General features: G+C 36.2%; 1 protein-coding gene across 1 annotated transcript in view; it reads left to right on the top strand.

Moving 5' to 3' along the window:
- Positions 1-14,395, top strand: part of TPPP (tubulin polymerization promoting protein) — a 129,979-nt gene that overhangs the window by 101,520 nt on the left and 14,064 nt on the right. The window contains exon 3 of the mRNA XM_051969783.1: positions 11,399-11,552. Coding sequence (XP_051825743.1) covers positions 11,399-11,552 — 154 coding nt within the window. The remainder of the gene's footprint in view (positions 1-11,398; positions 11,553-14,395) is intronic.

Here is a 14,395-nt window from a genome sequence, read left to right as displayed (position 1 = left end):
ATAATTTTGTGACTCTCCCACATTCAGTTATGAGACCCCCAAATAGAGTCATGACTCAAAAGTTTAAGAAGCTTTGTCCTAGAGGAAGGGGATTATTAAAAGTGCCAAATGAGGTGGTATAGGGCCCGTGCATTCTCAGAAGTTTCCTATTTATGATGTCAGGAACAATATGAAGCTCAAAGTGAGTAACCTATACTCTCCCGAAGCTTGACTCCTGAGGTAGCATGTGGCAGGTATTCTAATAGATAGGAAGTACTTTCAAGCTCGGCATGTTACTGGCAATGGAAAGTTCACTCCTGTGAACTGAGGTTTTTTAGCTGGATTCCTTTGTACATACTCGGGTTTCAAAAGTGCCAAAGCTTTAATGTGCCAACAACCAACAACAATAATTATAGTTATTATGGAGAAACTTGTGGCTAGAATATGGGGAGATCTGCACAGCTTCCAAATAAGGTTTACTCTTTTTGTGGTAACTGAATGAACATTTATTTTCTATGAGGTGTCCAAAGCAGCATCCAGAGTGGATGGATATGTACACACGAGTGTTTAACAAAGGTTTGGCAATAGCTCTGTGGTCTTTTATCTTATTTAAATTTAGCAATCATTCAACAAAGCAGATATTTAGCATCTCCCTGAATGCCCTGCACTAGGAACCAGGAGAGTTGTAAAGACAAGTAAGACAAAGTCTCTCTCCTCAAAGAATTTGTATTCAAATAGCTACAAAAATTTTGTCACAGAGTGTTGGAACTGGAATAATAACATTTCATATGGTGCTTAAAGTTTTACAAAGTACTTGCTGCAAAAAATTTGGAAACTGAGGGGATGCCTTTCGGTTGAGGAATGGCTACAAGTTGTGGTATATGAATTAATGGAATACAATTGTGCTACAGGAAATGATGAGCAGGTAGATTTCAGAAAAACGTGGAAAGATTTTCATGGACTGATACAAAGTAAAGAGACCAGACTCAGGAGAATATTGTACACAGTATCAGCAGCAATGTGCAATGATCAACTATGATTGACTTGGTTCTTCTCAGCAGTACAGTGATCCAAGACAAGTCCAAAAAAAACCTCAAGCTATCCATATTTAGAGAAAGAACTGATGGAGGATGATACAAATAGAGGCATACTGTTTTCATTTTTTTGGTGTATTTTTTCCTTACGTTCTGTTTCTTCTTTCATAATATGACTAATTAGGATATGTTTTACATGATTGCACATATGTAACCTATATCAAATTGTTTACTGCCTTAGGGATGGGTGAGAGAAAGATGAGAGGGAGAAATTTCAAAACCCAAAATTTTAAATTAAAAAATGATATGAAAAAGAAAATAAAGGAGAAACAAACACCCAAACCAATAAAGTATTTCTTTCATAACAACCCTCTGTTGTTATAAAACATTTGTCTTTCATTTTATAAATTCAGAAACTGAGTCAAAGAGAAGTTAAGTAAATTGCCCAAAATTAGATAACTAGCATATGGCAATGCCAGGACCAATGTCTCAGTCATTGAGTATTCCTAATTTATTATCCTTCCTATTATACCAACTCTCTTCACAACTATAATATAAGTTAATAGTCTATAAATTTATCCACTCTTATCCTGTCCCTAGTGAAAAATAAAGAATATTTGGTACATGTCACTAAGGACTCACATAAGAATACTCCCATTGCCTATCTTCCCCTTTCCTTTGTTTATATTTGGGGGTGGGGTAGAGGAGAATATATGTTATAAAGCACACCAATGAAAAGTTCTATATTTGCTTATGATTTATAATTTGATATGTCTTAAACATGAATACTCTTCCTTATTCTAGATTCATCCCATCTCAAGCCCTTACTTGCTAGACTTTCCTAAAACATACTAATATAATAGTATCTCTGTACTATGTAAGTGCAAAGAGGGCTTGATTTGGAATCAGAATTCATTTCAAATGAAATAAATATGATTATGTGATTTTGGCCAAGTCACTTGTCTCCCTCAACCTCAGACTCCACCAGTTCTGCAGTCAGAAGGATCTGAGTTCAAATGTGGCTTCAAACACATACTAGTCGCCTGATTCTGGACAAGTCACTTAACTCTGATTGTCTGCAGAAAAAAAAAAAAAATTCACATCAAGAGGATTCAAACCCAAGCTTCCAACTCCAAATTCAGGGTCCTTTCCATTACAATGTGCTTCATCCTTGGAATTTATATATGTAAAAGGAGAATTGTAATGCTTGTACCATTTACCTCACAGGGTTATTATGATATAGTGTTTTGTTAACCTGCTAACCTTAAAGAGTTAAATTAAGTGTTATTATTACTATATTTGGCACAATCTGATTGAGAGCATAAAGTTCCTGCCTTTAAATAACTTTTACTCTAGATAGGCTGTTTCAAATGATCTGGGACAAGATCATGAACACATGCAATGATTAGAGACTATAAGATTAAAGATTATAAGAGACTATAAGTAAATACTTAATCAGGTGGTGCTTTCAGGGTTTTAGAAGGAAATACATAGTCTTTGAAGAAAAGATAGTACCTGATTGAGGGCACAGAACAATGTAAGCATTCTATCAACCGAGGGCCTTTCAGATCCACTTTTGGGATATCCTTGATCTCTTGAATCCTCTAGATCAGACTCAGGGCTCAATCTATGTAATCACTTAGAATTCTTTTGAGATACTTTATACACTCCAGGGGCATACAACCACTGATTTTAATGATCATGATAATAATAGCTAGCATTTATGTAGCACCTTAAGTCACCTATACTATCCTAATAATGATCCAGGGAGGTAAGAACTCATTATCACCATTTTACAGGGGAGAAAACTGGCAGAGATTGGATGACCTACTCAGGGTCACAGTGATAGTGGTCTGAGGTAGAATTTGATCTGTGATCTTTGTCTTCAGATTGAGCACTCTCCTAAATATGTAAAAATCCAATATAGAACCTATGTAAATAGTGACATAGGAAAAGGAGAGATGAGAATCATTAGACATAATAGAGCTCTCTCCTGGTGACTAACAGACTCAAACTTAGGTAGGATTCATTGCCTGCCTCCTGGCTGCACCCAAGCTGCCACACAAGAGTCTCTTCAGTCAGAAGGGCCCTCAACTATTATTTCATTCTCATTACATTTCTTTCATAATTGTTTCTTGTTCTGTTTCTCTTGCACAAAATGGGTAGGAGGTAGGTGCTAAAGTGACCCAATTTACCAACCCCTTGGGATTGGGTGTTGTCTGAGGCATGTTAAGACCTCTTGGGGCAGCTACCCACATGAGCAAGTCCCTTGAGAACCAAGAAGGTCCAGTCCTGATCTGACCTAAATCTATAAATTTCTGGATGAACTAAAGTGTCCTTGGGAATATAGTCTATGATACCTTAGCTCTGGCTTAGTTTATGAAAGCTTTAGCTCTTCTTCCTTTAGGATACTTAGGTTCCAAATGAGGAATTGAAATTTTCTCCTTTTTCTAGGTCTGTCTAGGGTGTTTAGGCTACTTGATTGTCAAAGCCTGGGAATGAGAAATGGGAGTGTCTGGAACAAGTGATTGAGAATCAGAAATATTCTCTATGATCATCATGTGTTTGCCATAGAACTGTGACCTACAGAATCTGAAATACCGGTGTTTACACATATGTTGGGATTCTACTTTGCTTCCCAGTAATATCTCACCTAAAACTGCCATAAGTGGAGGTATATGCAGATGTGCATGTGCACACATGTTTGGAGATATTTGCTAGTAATGATGGTGGATAACTTACAAAGAACCAACAAAACATTTTTCAGCAACAGTTAAGGATTTCCTATTCTTTCTCTATAAGAAGCTCTTGCCTTCAACAAATATTCTCTGCATTGTAGATATTGCCTAATTTGTCACTTTCACAGCTTTGAAAACAATACACTTACTAATTAATGCTTTTCTGAACAGTGCTTTAGACTGTCCTTTCTTATGAGAGTTTATTGCAAAATTAAGTTTTTGGAAGGGCTATATGACTACTGATAGCTGTTCTTTGCTTTAAAATTTTTTTCTGTAGAAGCTTTATAGCTGGGGCTTCACAGTCCTGGGAAAGGCTGAAATAAGGGAGATGGTATTGAACTCAGGTTCTCCCCCACCCAAAAAAAAAAAAAAACATAAGGAGAGGAGGTGGCAAGAAATGAACCATGAGCCTACAGAAATGAGTTCAGATAACAGATGGTTATATCAATAACTAGCAAAGGCCAAAGGAGTTATTTTCTATGACTAAGTTCTAGTTCTGCATCAACAACTTTAAAAATCATAAAAGCATCAACTATGAAACTTAAAAGAGTGCTGAGCTTCTTAAGAAATGAAAGGGAATGGGTCTCCAAATAGTGTTCCAAGCCGGCACCAGGTACAAGGAATCAAGAAATTAGAACTCGAGTAGGATCCTGAGAACTAAGAGGTTATGGCATAATAAAATGGCATTCTTTTCTTCATATTACCTTGGGAAATGGTTAGCATATGTCAGAAACAGTTGTTTCCATAGAAATTTGATATAAAAATAAAGTCAAAACTATGCTAACTTTATGTTTGTGTTTCCCTTTTTAAAACCATGGCTGATCTTTGGAATATTCTATAATTTATAGGGACTACTAAAAAGCACAGGAATACAGAACTGGTAATCAGAAAACATTGTATTTTCTATCCCATATTAGTCAGTTGAGTGTCTTTGGACCCCTCAAGTCACTTCTCTTGGACTTAGTTTCCACATTTGTAAAATGAGGAAGTTAACCCAAGAAATTGTTTCCTCCTCTTGGTCCCAAAAATACTTGGAGTAAATGGAGTTCAAGATATACCCCCTACTAGTGGATGACTGACTTTCTTCTCCAATATCTTTGTTTTGTTCCAAGGTTTTAGCAAAACATTAGAACCATTTTTAAAGCTAGTTCTTAGAATAACTATTTACAAATCATGGCGAAATATTGTCTTTACCATTATAACAGATGTGGCTGCCACCAGGAAAACATTCTTGATGCCATACCTTAAGATACCAACCATAATTTCTTTAATGTATATATTCTTGCAGAATCTTTTCTTTGTGGACCTGGTAGGATTGGTTTTGACTTGGCGCTGATGAACTTCAGTTATTAAAAGTTCAATTAAGTTTCCATGTGGTTTCTAGCTCCAGCTTACTCCTGCCAGCTTACAATTTTCCTGTCCTTGCAGTCACCCATCATCTGCACCTGAATAAACAGCTGTCACTGAAGAGAGAGCACTGTGGGACGGGTTAGAGTTTTTTGAATTTTTTTTTCTTCTTTGGTCAAACTGCTTCTATAAGTTGGCACAGCAAACCGCAGTTTAGACTACAAACATCAGCTAACAGAGTAGTAAGTTGCCCAGCAACAAAGGCTCTAAATATTCCCTTTGAAATTTAGGTTGGTTACAGTAAGCTTTTCTGTGGCCAAAAGAGCATTGGTTCACATTTTCAGTTTTTTTACACATTCACAAAAATAAATTCACTCATAAGTGCTAAGAGTCATCAAAGAGCTCTATGACACTGACCATATTAATTTCTGGAGTTCTCAGTTCCCTCTAATTCTGACATTGCAAGTTTAAAAAATGGATTGTCACAGCCTAAAAGGTATTTTTCTAGGACAAACTGCAGACATTTCTGTTCCAGTTGAGTTTTTAAAATCTGAAATTATGCCTTAACACAGTAAAGACAAGAAAAATATGTAATATTTGAAATAAAGATTAAAATTTACTTTTAGTTTTAAAAATAAATCATTTGGTAATTATTGTACCTATTCTGAAGATTTATGATAAAATTCTGCAGTTAGGAATTAATCAAAATCTGAAGTTACAGTGGTTACACATATAATTGGATTGTGCTTTGTTTTCTGATATCTCCCAAATCTTCTGTGTCTGTGTGTCTGTGTGTATGCATATATGTATTTGGAACTAGCAGGCACCTTATAAAGCTCTATGAAATTTTTAAATATCTGGGAATTGTGTCTTTATTCGTACCCAAAAAAAGCAAGGATGTGTGTGTGAGGAGGGAGGAAATTTCCTTTTTAAAAGCCAGGACAAAAAGATGTCCCTACTTCTCTGAGCTTCATTCTGATTATAAGGGGAAAAGCACAAGCACAGGAAACCCAGTAAAACAGAAATAATTTTGAATCAAAAGACAACACTTTGGGTTTCTCATTTCATGATTATAAAAAGCAATATATAAGCATAAATTAACGTGTAGTCAGTGGGCAACTTTGAGAGCAAACTGAATTTTGTACAGGACGTCCTGGGAATTGACCAAAACTATCACTTCCACAAATTTAGACTATGGAATTTCCTGTCCCACTTCCCTGGTCACCACTATCTCACATTAGACCTTAGCTGTTACAGTGCTATGAACCTGTCTTTATCCCTACCTACAAGTTAAGAAGAGGTACAACAGGGCCTCATTCTGCCCTAAGTCCAGAGCCAGGACTATTACAATTAAGATTATTTATCACTTAATTTTCTGGGCCAATGGCCCCTTAAATATGGATGATTAGGGACTGATTATAGTACAGAGTACCTAAGTAGTAAGGAAATGAAGCACAAAGTATAGATTGGAGCCAGCATAAAGTAATCCAAGAAGACTTTCTGGGAGAGGTGAGTTTTTAGGAAAGGCAAGAATATTATATGGCAGACATGAGACAGTATTCTAATGGAAAAGAATGGCATGTGCAAAGGCACAGAGAAGCTTAGATCTCATCTGATAGGTAACAGGGGAGCCATTGTGGGCATTTGAGGAGTGAGGGTGATGTAATGGAAATGGTGTTCCAGGGCTTGCCTTGGGTGGAGCTGGGGAAATAGAGCACTGACTTCTGACCTCATTTGGTTTTCAGTGCCCACTAGTTTTCTGTTTGACTGCCCTGAGCTATCATTTCATTTTTGTGCCCATGACTATCATCCCTTAAAGTCTTAGGTCATAGACACAGAATAAAGGAATTGATTTTATTTAGATCTTTCACATTCTAATCAGGAAATGTTTTTAAACAGGATATGAAACCAGGTACACAGGGCTGTCAGTTGCTAGGAGGGTGTTGTGTTTACCATTTGGGAGGAGGTACAAAGGAAATCAGCCTTTACAACACTCCAGGGCTTCTGAAAACTGGCCCTGCCAAAGTCACATACAGGTCATGTCTACACAGAACAATTACCCACTTTTCCAGTTTAACTGTCACCTTTGATCAAATTAACAAGAAACTTGGCAGATTTCTAATCCTTTTGGAGCCCTCACACCCTACTTTGCTCAGTTTACAAAGGATTATATAAAGAAAATGGGAAGGAGGAAAGAAAAGATAAGATACTCTTTTTAAAAAATTTGTTCCCCTTTTTTCCAATTATATGTAAATATAGTTTTCAAAATTCACATTTATAAGATTTTGACACCTAGATGTTTTCCCTTCTCTTTCCTCAAGACGGCAAGTAATCTGATATCAATTGTATTACATACAATCATATTAAACATCTTCAGAGAAGATATTCTCAATATTTTGGGGGCACCATCATAGAAGGTCTCTGTGACTTGCCTGAATTAATCCTATACCCAACTATGTGATATTTGTCCTATTATTTATATTTTCAAACATAGTTAAGCTATAAATTTTCAAAGCCAGCATTTTAAAGTTTACAAAGTGTTTTAGGCCCCTTCCATAATTTTATCATAAATATGAATCATTAGTATCAATGAACTAATTTTTAGACAAATAAGTAAATTAAAAGCTCCTTGAGGATAGGGACTACTACAATTTTGTCTTCATATCCCAGTGCCTAGCATGGTGCCCAACACATAGAAGGTACTTAATAGGTGTTGGGTGATGGATAAATTGAAGATGTATTGACAAACTATTTAATAACCTGAGCCCTTAGGTTCAAAAGCTACTGCTTCTAGACTGGATTTCCTGCTCATTCAACAAGAAATTATTCAGAATTTTTTTGTGTAAGTGCTACCTTGGCAGAAATTAAATATATGTGGTTTAATGTAGAAGATAAGGGGAAAAAAGAGATGTAATTCCAGCAGCTGCCTGAGTAACAGAAAGAAGATGGCTGAGTCTTCTGAAGAGAACAAGAAAAACTAATGTTTTGAGTTGTTTAAGATGCAGACAAAGAGAAAGCTTGGAAGGAAATGTGGGATAATTAGACATAAAAGAACCAGATAATTTTGTGACAAAGTTAGGGAGGATCCAGTAGCCCAGAACAGATTGATGGAAAACTTGAAAGTAGAGATAGAAACTCCCTTAAATATGACCCTAAGAAGCAAATAGAGGAGGAATCTGAAATCTGGAGAGAAATTGGCTTTCAAAGTCCACAGCAAACAATAAGGTACAAGAAAGATAGGAAACATAATGGATCCATGTCTGTATGGAATTTGGGAACATTATTTTGATGGCTGATGGAGTGGATAGTGAGGAAATACTTGTGGCAGAGAGATCAACCAGCAGACTTCTGAAATAATCTCGATGTGAGGTGATGAGAGACTGCAGGAGGGTGGTGGCTATGTCAGAGGAAGGGAAGGGAGGAAATCAGCATTAATATGGCACTCACTATATACCAGGAATTTACAGATATCTCCTTTGTGGCAGTAAGGAAGAGCTAGCACACATGAACTTAGTCCTGTAGCCTCTTAGTTTTCCTAAAATATATGGTTTTACTGTCACACCATGCTGCTTCTCCCAATTTAACTTACCAATGACAATAGAAGACATAAAAATAAAGTCTAGAAATACATTCAGAGCATGAGGGCACAATACCGTGTAATATATACAAGCCTTGTATTCATATGGGCTTTTGTTTGAATTCTCACATCGAAACCTGTCATCCCAGTTTTTCTGTATGGTCTTTTGACTAATACTGTGGAGTCATAATAACAGGGTTCAAAACTTCCAGGTTTCAGAAAAGTATTTAAATTAGCATGGTCATAAGAAGGATACCCATATTTTAATTTTTTTGTTAAAAGGAGAAAGAAAAATAGCATGTAAGAATGGCTTTGACAAAACCGTGAAGCAGATAGCATTTGTCTCTGCTGCCCTCCAACCTTCCCTTTCCCTGACCACCTCTCAGGTCCTGTCCCCTCACTTAGCCTGTGCCCAGAGTCCTTGTGCCATTCTACTTATCATTCTTCTCTGCCAGGAAGTGCCCTATTCTTCTTACAGAAACACAAAATAAAAAGGTTAGAAGAGACCTTTGAAAATATCAAGTCCAAACCTCTCATTTGACAGATGAAGAAACAGAAATTAAAAAGTGAAGAAAAGATTGACCCAAAATAGCACAACTAACAAGAGGAAAGTCTAGAGAAAGATGGCAACCTTTTGCCTTTGGGACCAGATTTCATTGCACTACATACTCTTCATTGGTCCATTCTGTCAACACTTTTTCTTCCATCAATATTCCCTTGCTGTTTAAAAGACAATTAAATTAATCCATACGAAACTATTATTGGGGAAGCTAGATGACACAGTGGACAAAGTACCAGGTCTGGAGTTAGAAAGATTCATTTTCCTAAGTTCAAATCCTGCCTCAGACACTTCTTAGATATGTGACCCTGGAGAAGTCACTTTATCTAGTTTCCTTCAGTTTCCTTATTTATAAAATGAGATGAAGGAGGAAATGGCAAACCACTCTACTATGTTTGCCAAAAAAAACTCCAAATGGGATCACAGGGTCGGACACAGAGTTAAGCTGAAATAATTGAACAGCAAAAACTAAGGTATTATCAAAGTAATAACTCACATTAATAACCAATAAAGTTTAATGTGTGAATCTTTCCAGACATTTAACAGTATAAAATGTTTAACACAAAGCATTCCAGGTAGAATGCTCTAATGGTAGAATTCCAGGCTATAAGTTAGGTGTTCTTAACTTTTTGTGTGTGTCACAGACCCCTTTGGGGATTTAGTAAGCCTTAGCCATGCCTTCTCAGACAAATGTTTTTAAATTCATAAGATAATATGCACAGAATTACAAAAGAAACCAATTGTGTTTTTTAAAAAAATTTCATGGATTTCAGGACAAGAAGGGGATCTTTTTAGGGCAGGCAGAATAAGCTTTTCTAGCACTTTGGGAAGCTCCTGCTCCCTTTACATCTGAAACTATCAGCACTGTGTGTATTCACTGAAGGCAATGAAAATTATTGGAATCAGTATTCTCAGCATCTTTTGGAAGAAATGGGCATGTTTTATCTGGAGAAGAAAAGATTCTGGATAAAAGTAGGATAGACAGTAAACAAAATGCTGGGCCTAGAGTCAGGAAAACTCATCTTCATAAATTCAAATCCAACCTCAAACATTTACTAGCTGTGTGATTCTGGACAAGTCACTTAACCTTGTTTGCCTCATCTGTAAAATGAGCTGGAGAAGGAAATGGCAAAATTTTTGCCAAGCATCTTTGCCAAGAATACCCCAAATGGTATAAATGGTCAGACATTTGAAACAAGTGAATAATATCAACAGAGATGGGCACATAAATACTTTTAAGCAAATGAAGGGCAACCATATAGAACAGATATCATATTTATTCTGCTTGGCCCCAGAGAATAAAACCAGGAACAATAGGTAAAAACTGTAGAGAAGTAGATTTAGATTAGATTTAAAGAAAAATTAATTAACAATTAGCTATACAAAAACAAATGGATTATCATCACTGAAAAGAAAATGGGAGAGTGCCCTAAAGGAATGCTCTTTCAAGAATAGTTGAAAGATCTCTTACAATTCTGAGATTTTAGGATTTGTGTATGGCTTGAAGATTTAGTCTCATTTCTTTATAATCGTCCCCTTATGCAATAAAAAAGGAACAAACATAACATTTCCCTAAAAAGAAATCTCTATTTCTAATTTGTCAATAAGCCAGGCAGGCAAAACATAATTTTTCTGTCATTATTGAGATTTCACCGTACTTAGGAGGGTACTGCTTGTGGATGTGGGTGTGGGGATCTTGCTGTCTCTTTCTGTCCCAATGGATCATCTTTTCTCACAGACCAACTGTTTTCTGTGGCTACCATAATTTCCCCATCGTTTCATTTGTCAACAATGCTGTCCCTAGTTTCAATGAGAAAATGGTTTGACAAACACTCCTCCCTGGCTTACGTGTTCTCTAATAAGATTCTCCTATGGATCAAAAAAGCTTGATGCATTGTGAGGAATGTCTTAACCTGTGGGTTGTGGGGTTGGAACACTCTATGCTCAGTTAAACTACATTGAGCTCAATTCTCTTCTGAGTGACTCAGACTAATGGTAGAAATGTATATCTCTAAGGCTTATTCGGCAGAGTGATGATGCTACACAATAAGCTGAATTTTTATGTTCTCGGGATTGCCCAACATGTCTAAATCTTTGATTGATTAGCCTTCCAAACCCTAACCTATACATCTCTCTAATCGTTTTCTTCTTTTTTCTTTTGCAGAGGGAAGTCCTGCAGGACAATTACTTTTGAACAATTTAAAGAAGCTCTGGAAGAACTCTCAAAGAAACGATTTAAAGATAAAAGCAACGAGGAAGCCATTCAGGAGATACACAAACTCATCGAAGGAAAAGCTCCGATAATATCGGGAGTGACGGTATAGAAGCACAATTTGGGGCTAGCTTTAAGGCTTTACCTGAGAGAGGGGGGTGTGAAAGGGTGACTCCCTGCAGATGTCCTTGGGATGTGGAGTAGAGAGAACTAGTCGGGAGAAAAGGGTTTGCTCTCATGTACCCATGTCACAACTTTGAGAGGGTTAGAGTGGAGGAAAAGAAAGAGGGATCTAGGAAGGAAGGAAAAAGGGAGTAATAGACTTAGAGGGAAGGTATACTAAAGACTAATGAGAAGCAGTCACTCATTTGTCACTTCCCCTTCTGATTATCCCAAAAGCTAATGTGGAAACTCAGACACTATGGGATCTTAATCAAAACCTACTTTATCTCACACTTGGATTACTTCAATATTCTGTTAGTAGGTCTGCTTAAATATATCAGAATAACATTTAGTCTCAGATCTGCTCCAGACTATGTAATCTTAGCTAAGCAAATCACTTCCCTTCCCTGACGTTCAGTTCTTTCATCTTGAAATGAAAAAGTTGGGCTAGATTAAGGCTGTATGGCCCCAAGTATGGCAATCCTCTGATGTAAAATTTTTTATTTTATTATTATTATGACTTTTTTTGGCAAGGCAATTGGGGTTAAGTGACTTGTCCAGGATCACACAGTTAATAAGTATAAGTGTCTGAGGCCTTATTTGAACTCAGGTGCTTCTGACTTCAGGGTCAGTGCTCTATCCACTGCACCATCTAGCTGCCCCTATTTTTTTATGTATGGTGATAGCATGGTGCATTGGGCAGCGTTGGGTACAATAAATAGGGTGCCAGGCCTGAAGTCAGAAAGACTCCTTTTTCTGAGTTAAAATCTGGCCTCAGATACTTCCCAGCTGTGTGATCCTGGGCAAGTCATTTAACCCTATTTGCCTCAGTTTCCTCATCTGTAAAATGAGCTAGAGGAGAAAATGGTAAACTACTCCAATATCTTTGTTAAAAAAACACAAAAAACAAACAAAAAAAAAAAAAACAGGGTAATGAAGAGTCAAACATGACTGAATAACAACAATAAGCAGGGTATAGTAGAGCAGAGGTATCAGAGGACAGCCTACTGACATCATAGAAACCCCTATTAAAATGTAATTGGAAAATATTTTTCCCCAATAGTATTTTATTTTCCAAATACCTGCATAGTTTTCAACATTCCCTTTTGCAAAACCTTGTATTCCAATTTTTTTCTCTCTTTCTCCTCCTTCCTTTCCTAGACAGCAATCCAATATAGGTTAAACATGTGCAGTTTTTCTAAACATTTCCATATTCATCATGCTGCACAAGAAAAATCAGATCAAAAGGGGGAAATAAACATGAGAAGGAAAAACAACAACAAAAAGGTGAAAATACTATGATTTGATCCACATTCAATTTCTATAGTTCTCTCTCTCTAAATGTGGATGGTTCTTTCCATCAAAAGTCTATTGAAATTGTCTTGAATTCACCTCATTGTTGAGAATAACCAAATTCATCCCAGTTGATCATCATATAATCTTGTTCCTGTGTGTAATGTTCTCTTGATTCTGCTCATTTCATTTAGCATCAGTTCATATAAGTCTTTCCAAGCTTTTCTGCAGACTTTTCATCATTTCTTATAGAACAGTAATATGGAAATATTTTTTAAAAATAGAAGTACAATAAAACAAAAATAACATTGATATGTGGTTTTATTTATATATTTTATGTTTCATTAAATATTTCCTAATTATATTTTAAATAAATTTTAACATTTTTAAAAATTTGAATTCCAAATTCTCTTCCTCCCTCCCGCCACCCCCATCTCATCCTTTAAGAAGTCAAGCAATATGATACTGATTATTCATGTGAAATCATGCAAAATCTATTTGTACATTACCCATGTTGTAAAACACACACATACACACACACACACACATGCAAGAAAAGTAAAGAAAAATTTTAAAGTATGTTTCAGTCCCCATCAGTTCTCTTTCTGGCAATAGCATTTATCATCACAAATCCACTGGAATTATCTTGGATCCAAGTAGCTAAGTCTTTCAATTTCAATTAGTTTTCTAAGTAAATATGCAACCTGTAGGAATCCTTATGGATGGTTTGGTGACTGCCATTGTTGTTCAAGCTTGACATCCCTTCAGTAAAGTATTCTGGGTTTTAAATCAGAGATCTTGACTCTACTACTTTCTCCTTTTAGGCAAGTCATTTAATTTCTCCCATCCTCAGTTTCCTCATTTGTAAATTGAGTTGTACTCATTTACTTCTTAATCTCACAAAATCTACAGTCTGTGATTGAAAACAGCATTTTGATTAGATTTCAAACACAGTGAGTATCCATAGTAGTTTTTTTAAGGGAGAGGAGGAAATAAGTACTGTCTATTCACAGAAGTTTGAATAATGAATTGTCTTTGTTTTGTTTTCAGTGCACTGAATATCAATTTGCTTGTGGAGAGTTTCAGTCTTTCTGCTACATAATAATTTGAAGAGAGAGGAAAAGTCCTTTTACATTCCCTTTTCTAATATCTCCCTTTTTATTTGTCACTGTAATGGAAAACCTATCTTTCATTATCTCAAGATTTTGTCCTTTTAAAAAACTTCCTTAGTTAACTCCCTAATTTTTTCAGTCATTTTTATCTCTGTGGATATGAAAATATTGGATCATTTTCTGGGAGCAGGATTGGTAAAATAAGCAATTAAGAAAGGCATGAGGGCAATGGGCATTTGAGATTGACAGAGAAACAAACAGAAGAAGAATGGATGGTGATGAAAGCAAATCTAGACTTGAAATCTAGATGTGGCAATTTTGCACTTCCCTTCAGTATCAGAGGACAGAGAGAGGATTAATAATTCAAACAATGAGCAAGGGG

Source organism: Antechinus flavipes, chromosome 1 (assembly GCF_016432865.1).
Source record: "Antechinus flavipes isolate AdamAnt ecotype Samford, QLD, Australia chromosome 1, AdamAnt_v2, whole genome shotgun sequence".
Classification (NCBI taxonomy): Eukaryota; Metazoa; Chordata; class Mammalia; order Dasyuromorphia; family Dasyuridae; genus Antechinus; species Antechinus flavipes.
The sequence above is the reverse complement of the archived record's forward strand: the minus strand, read 5'-3'. Positions and strand labels throughout refer to the sequence as shown.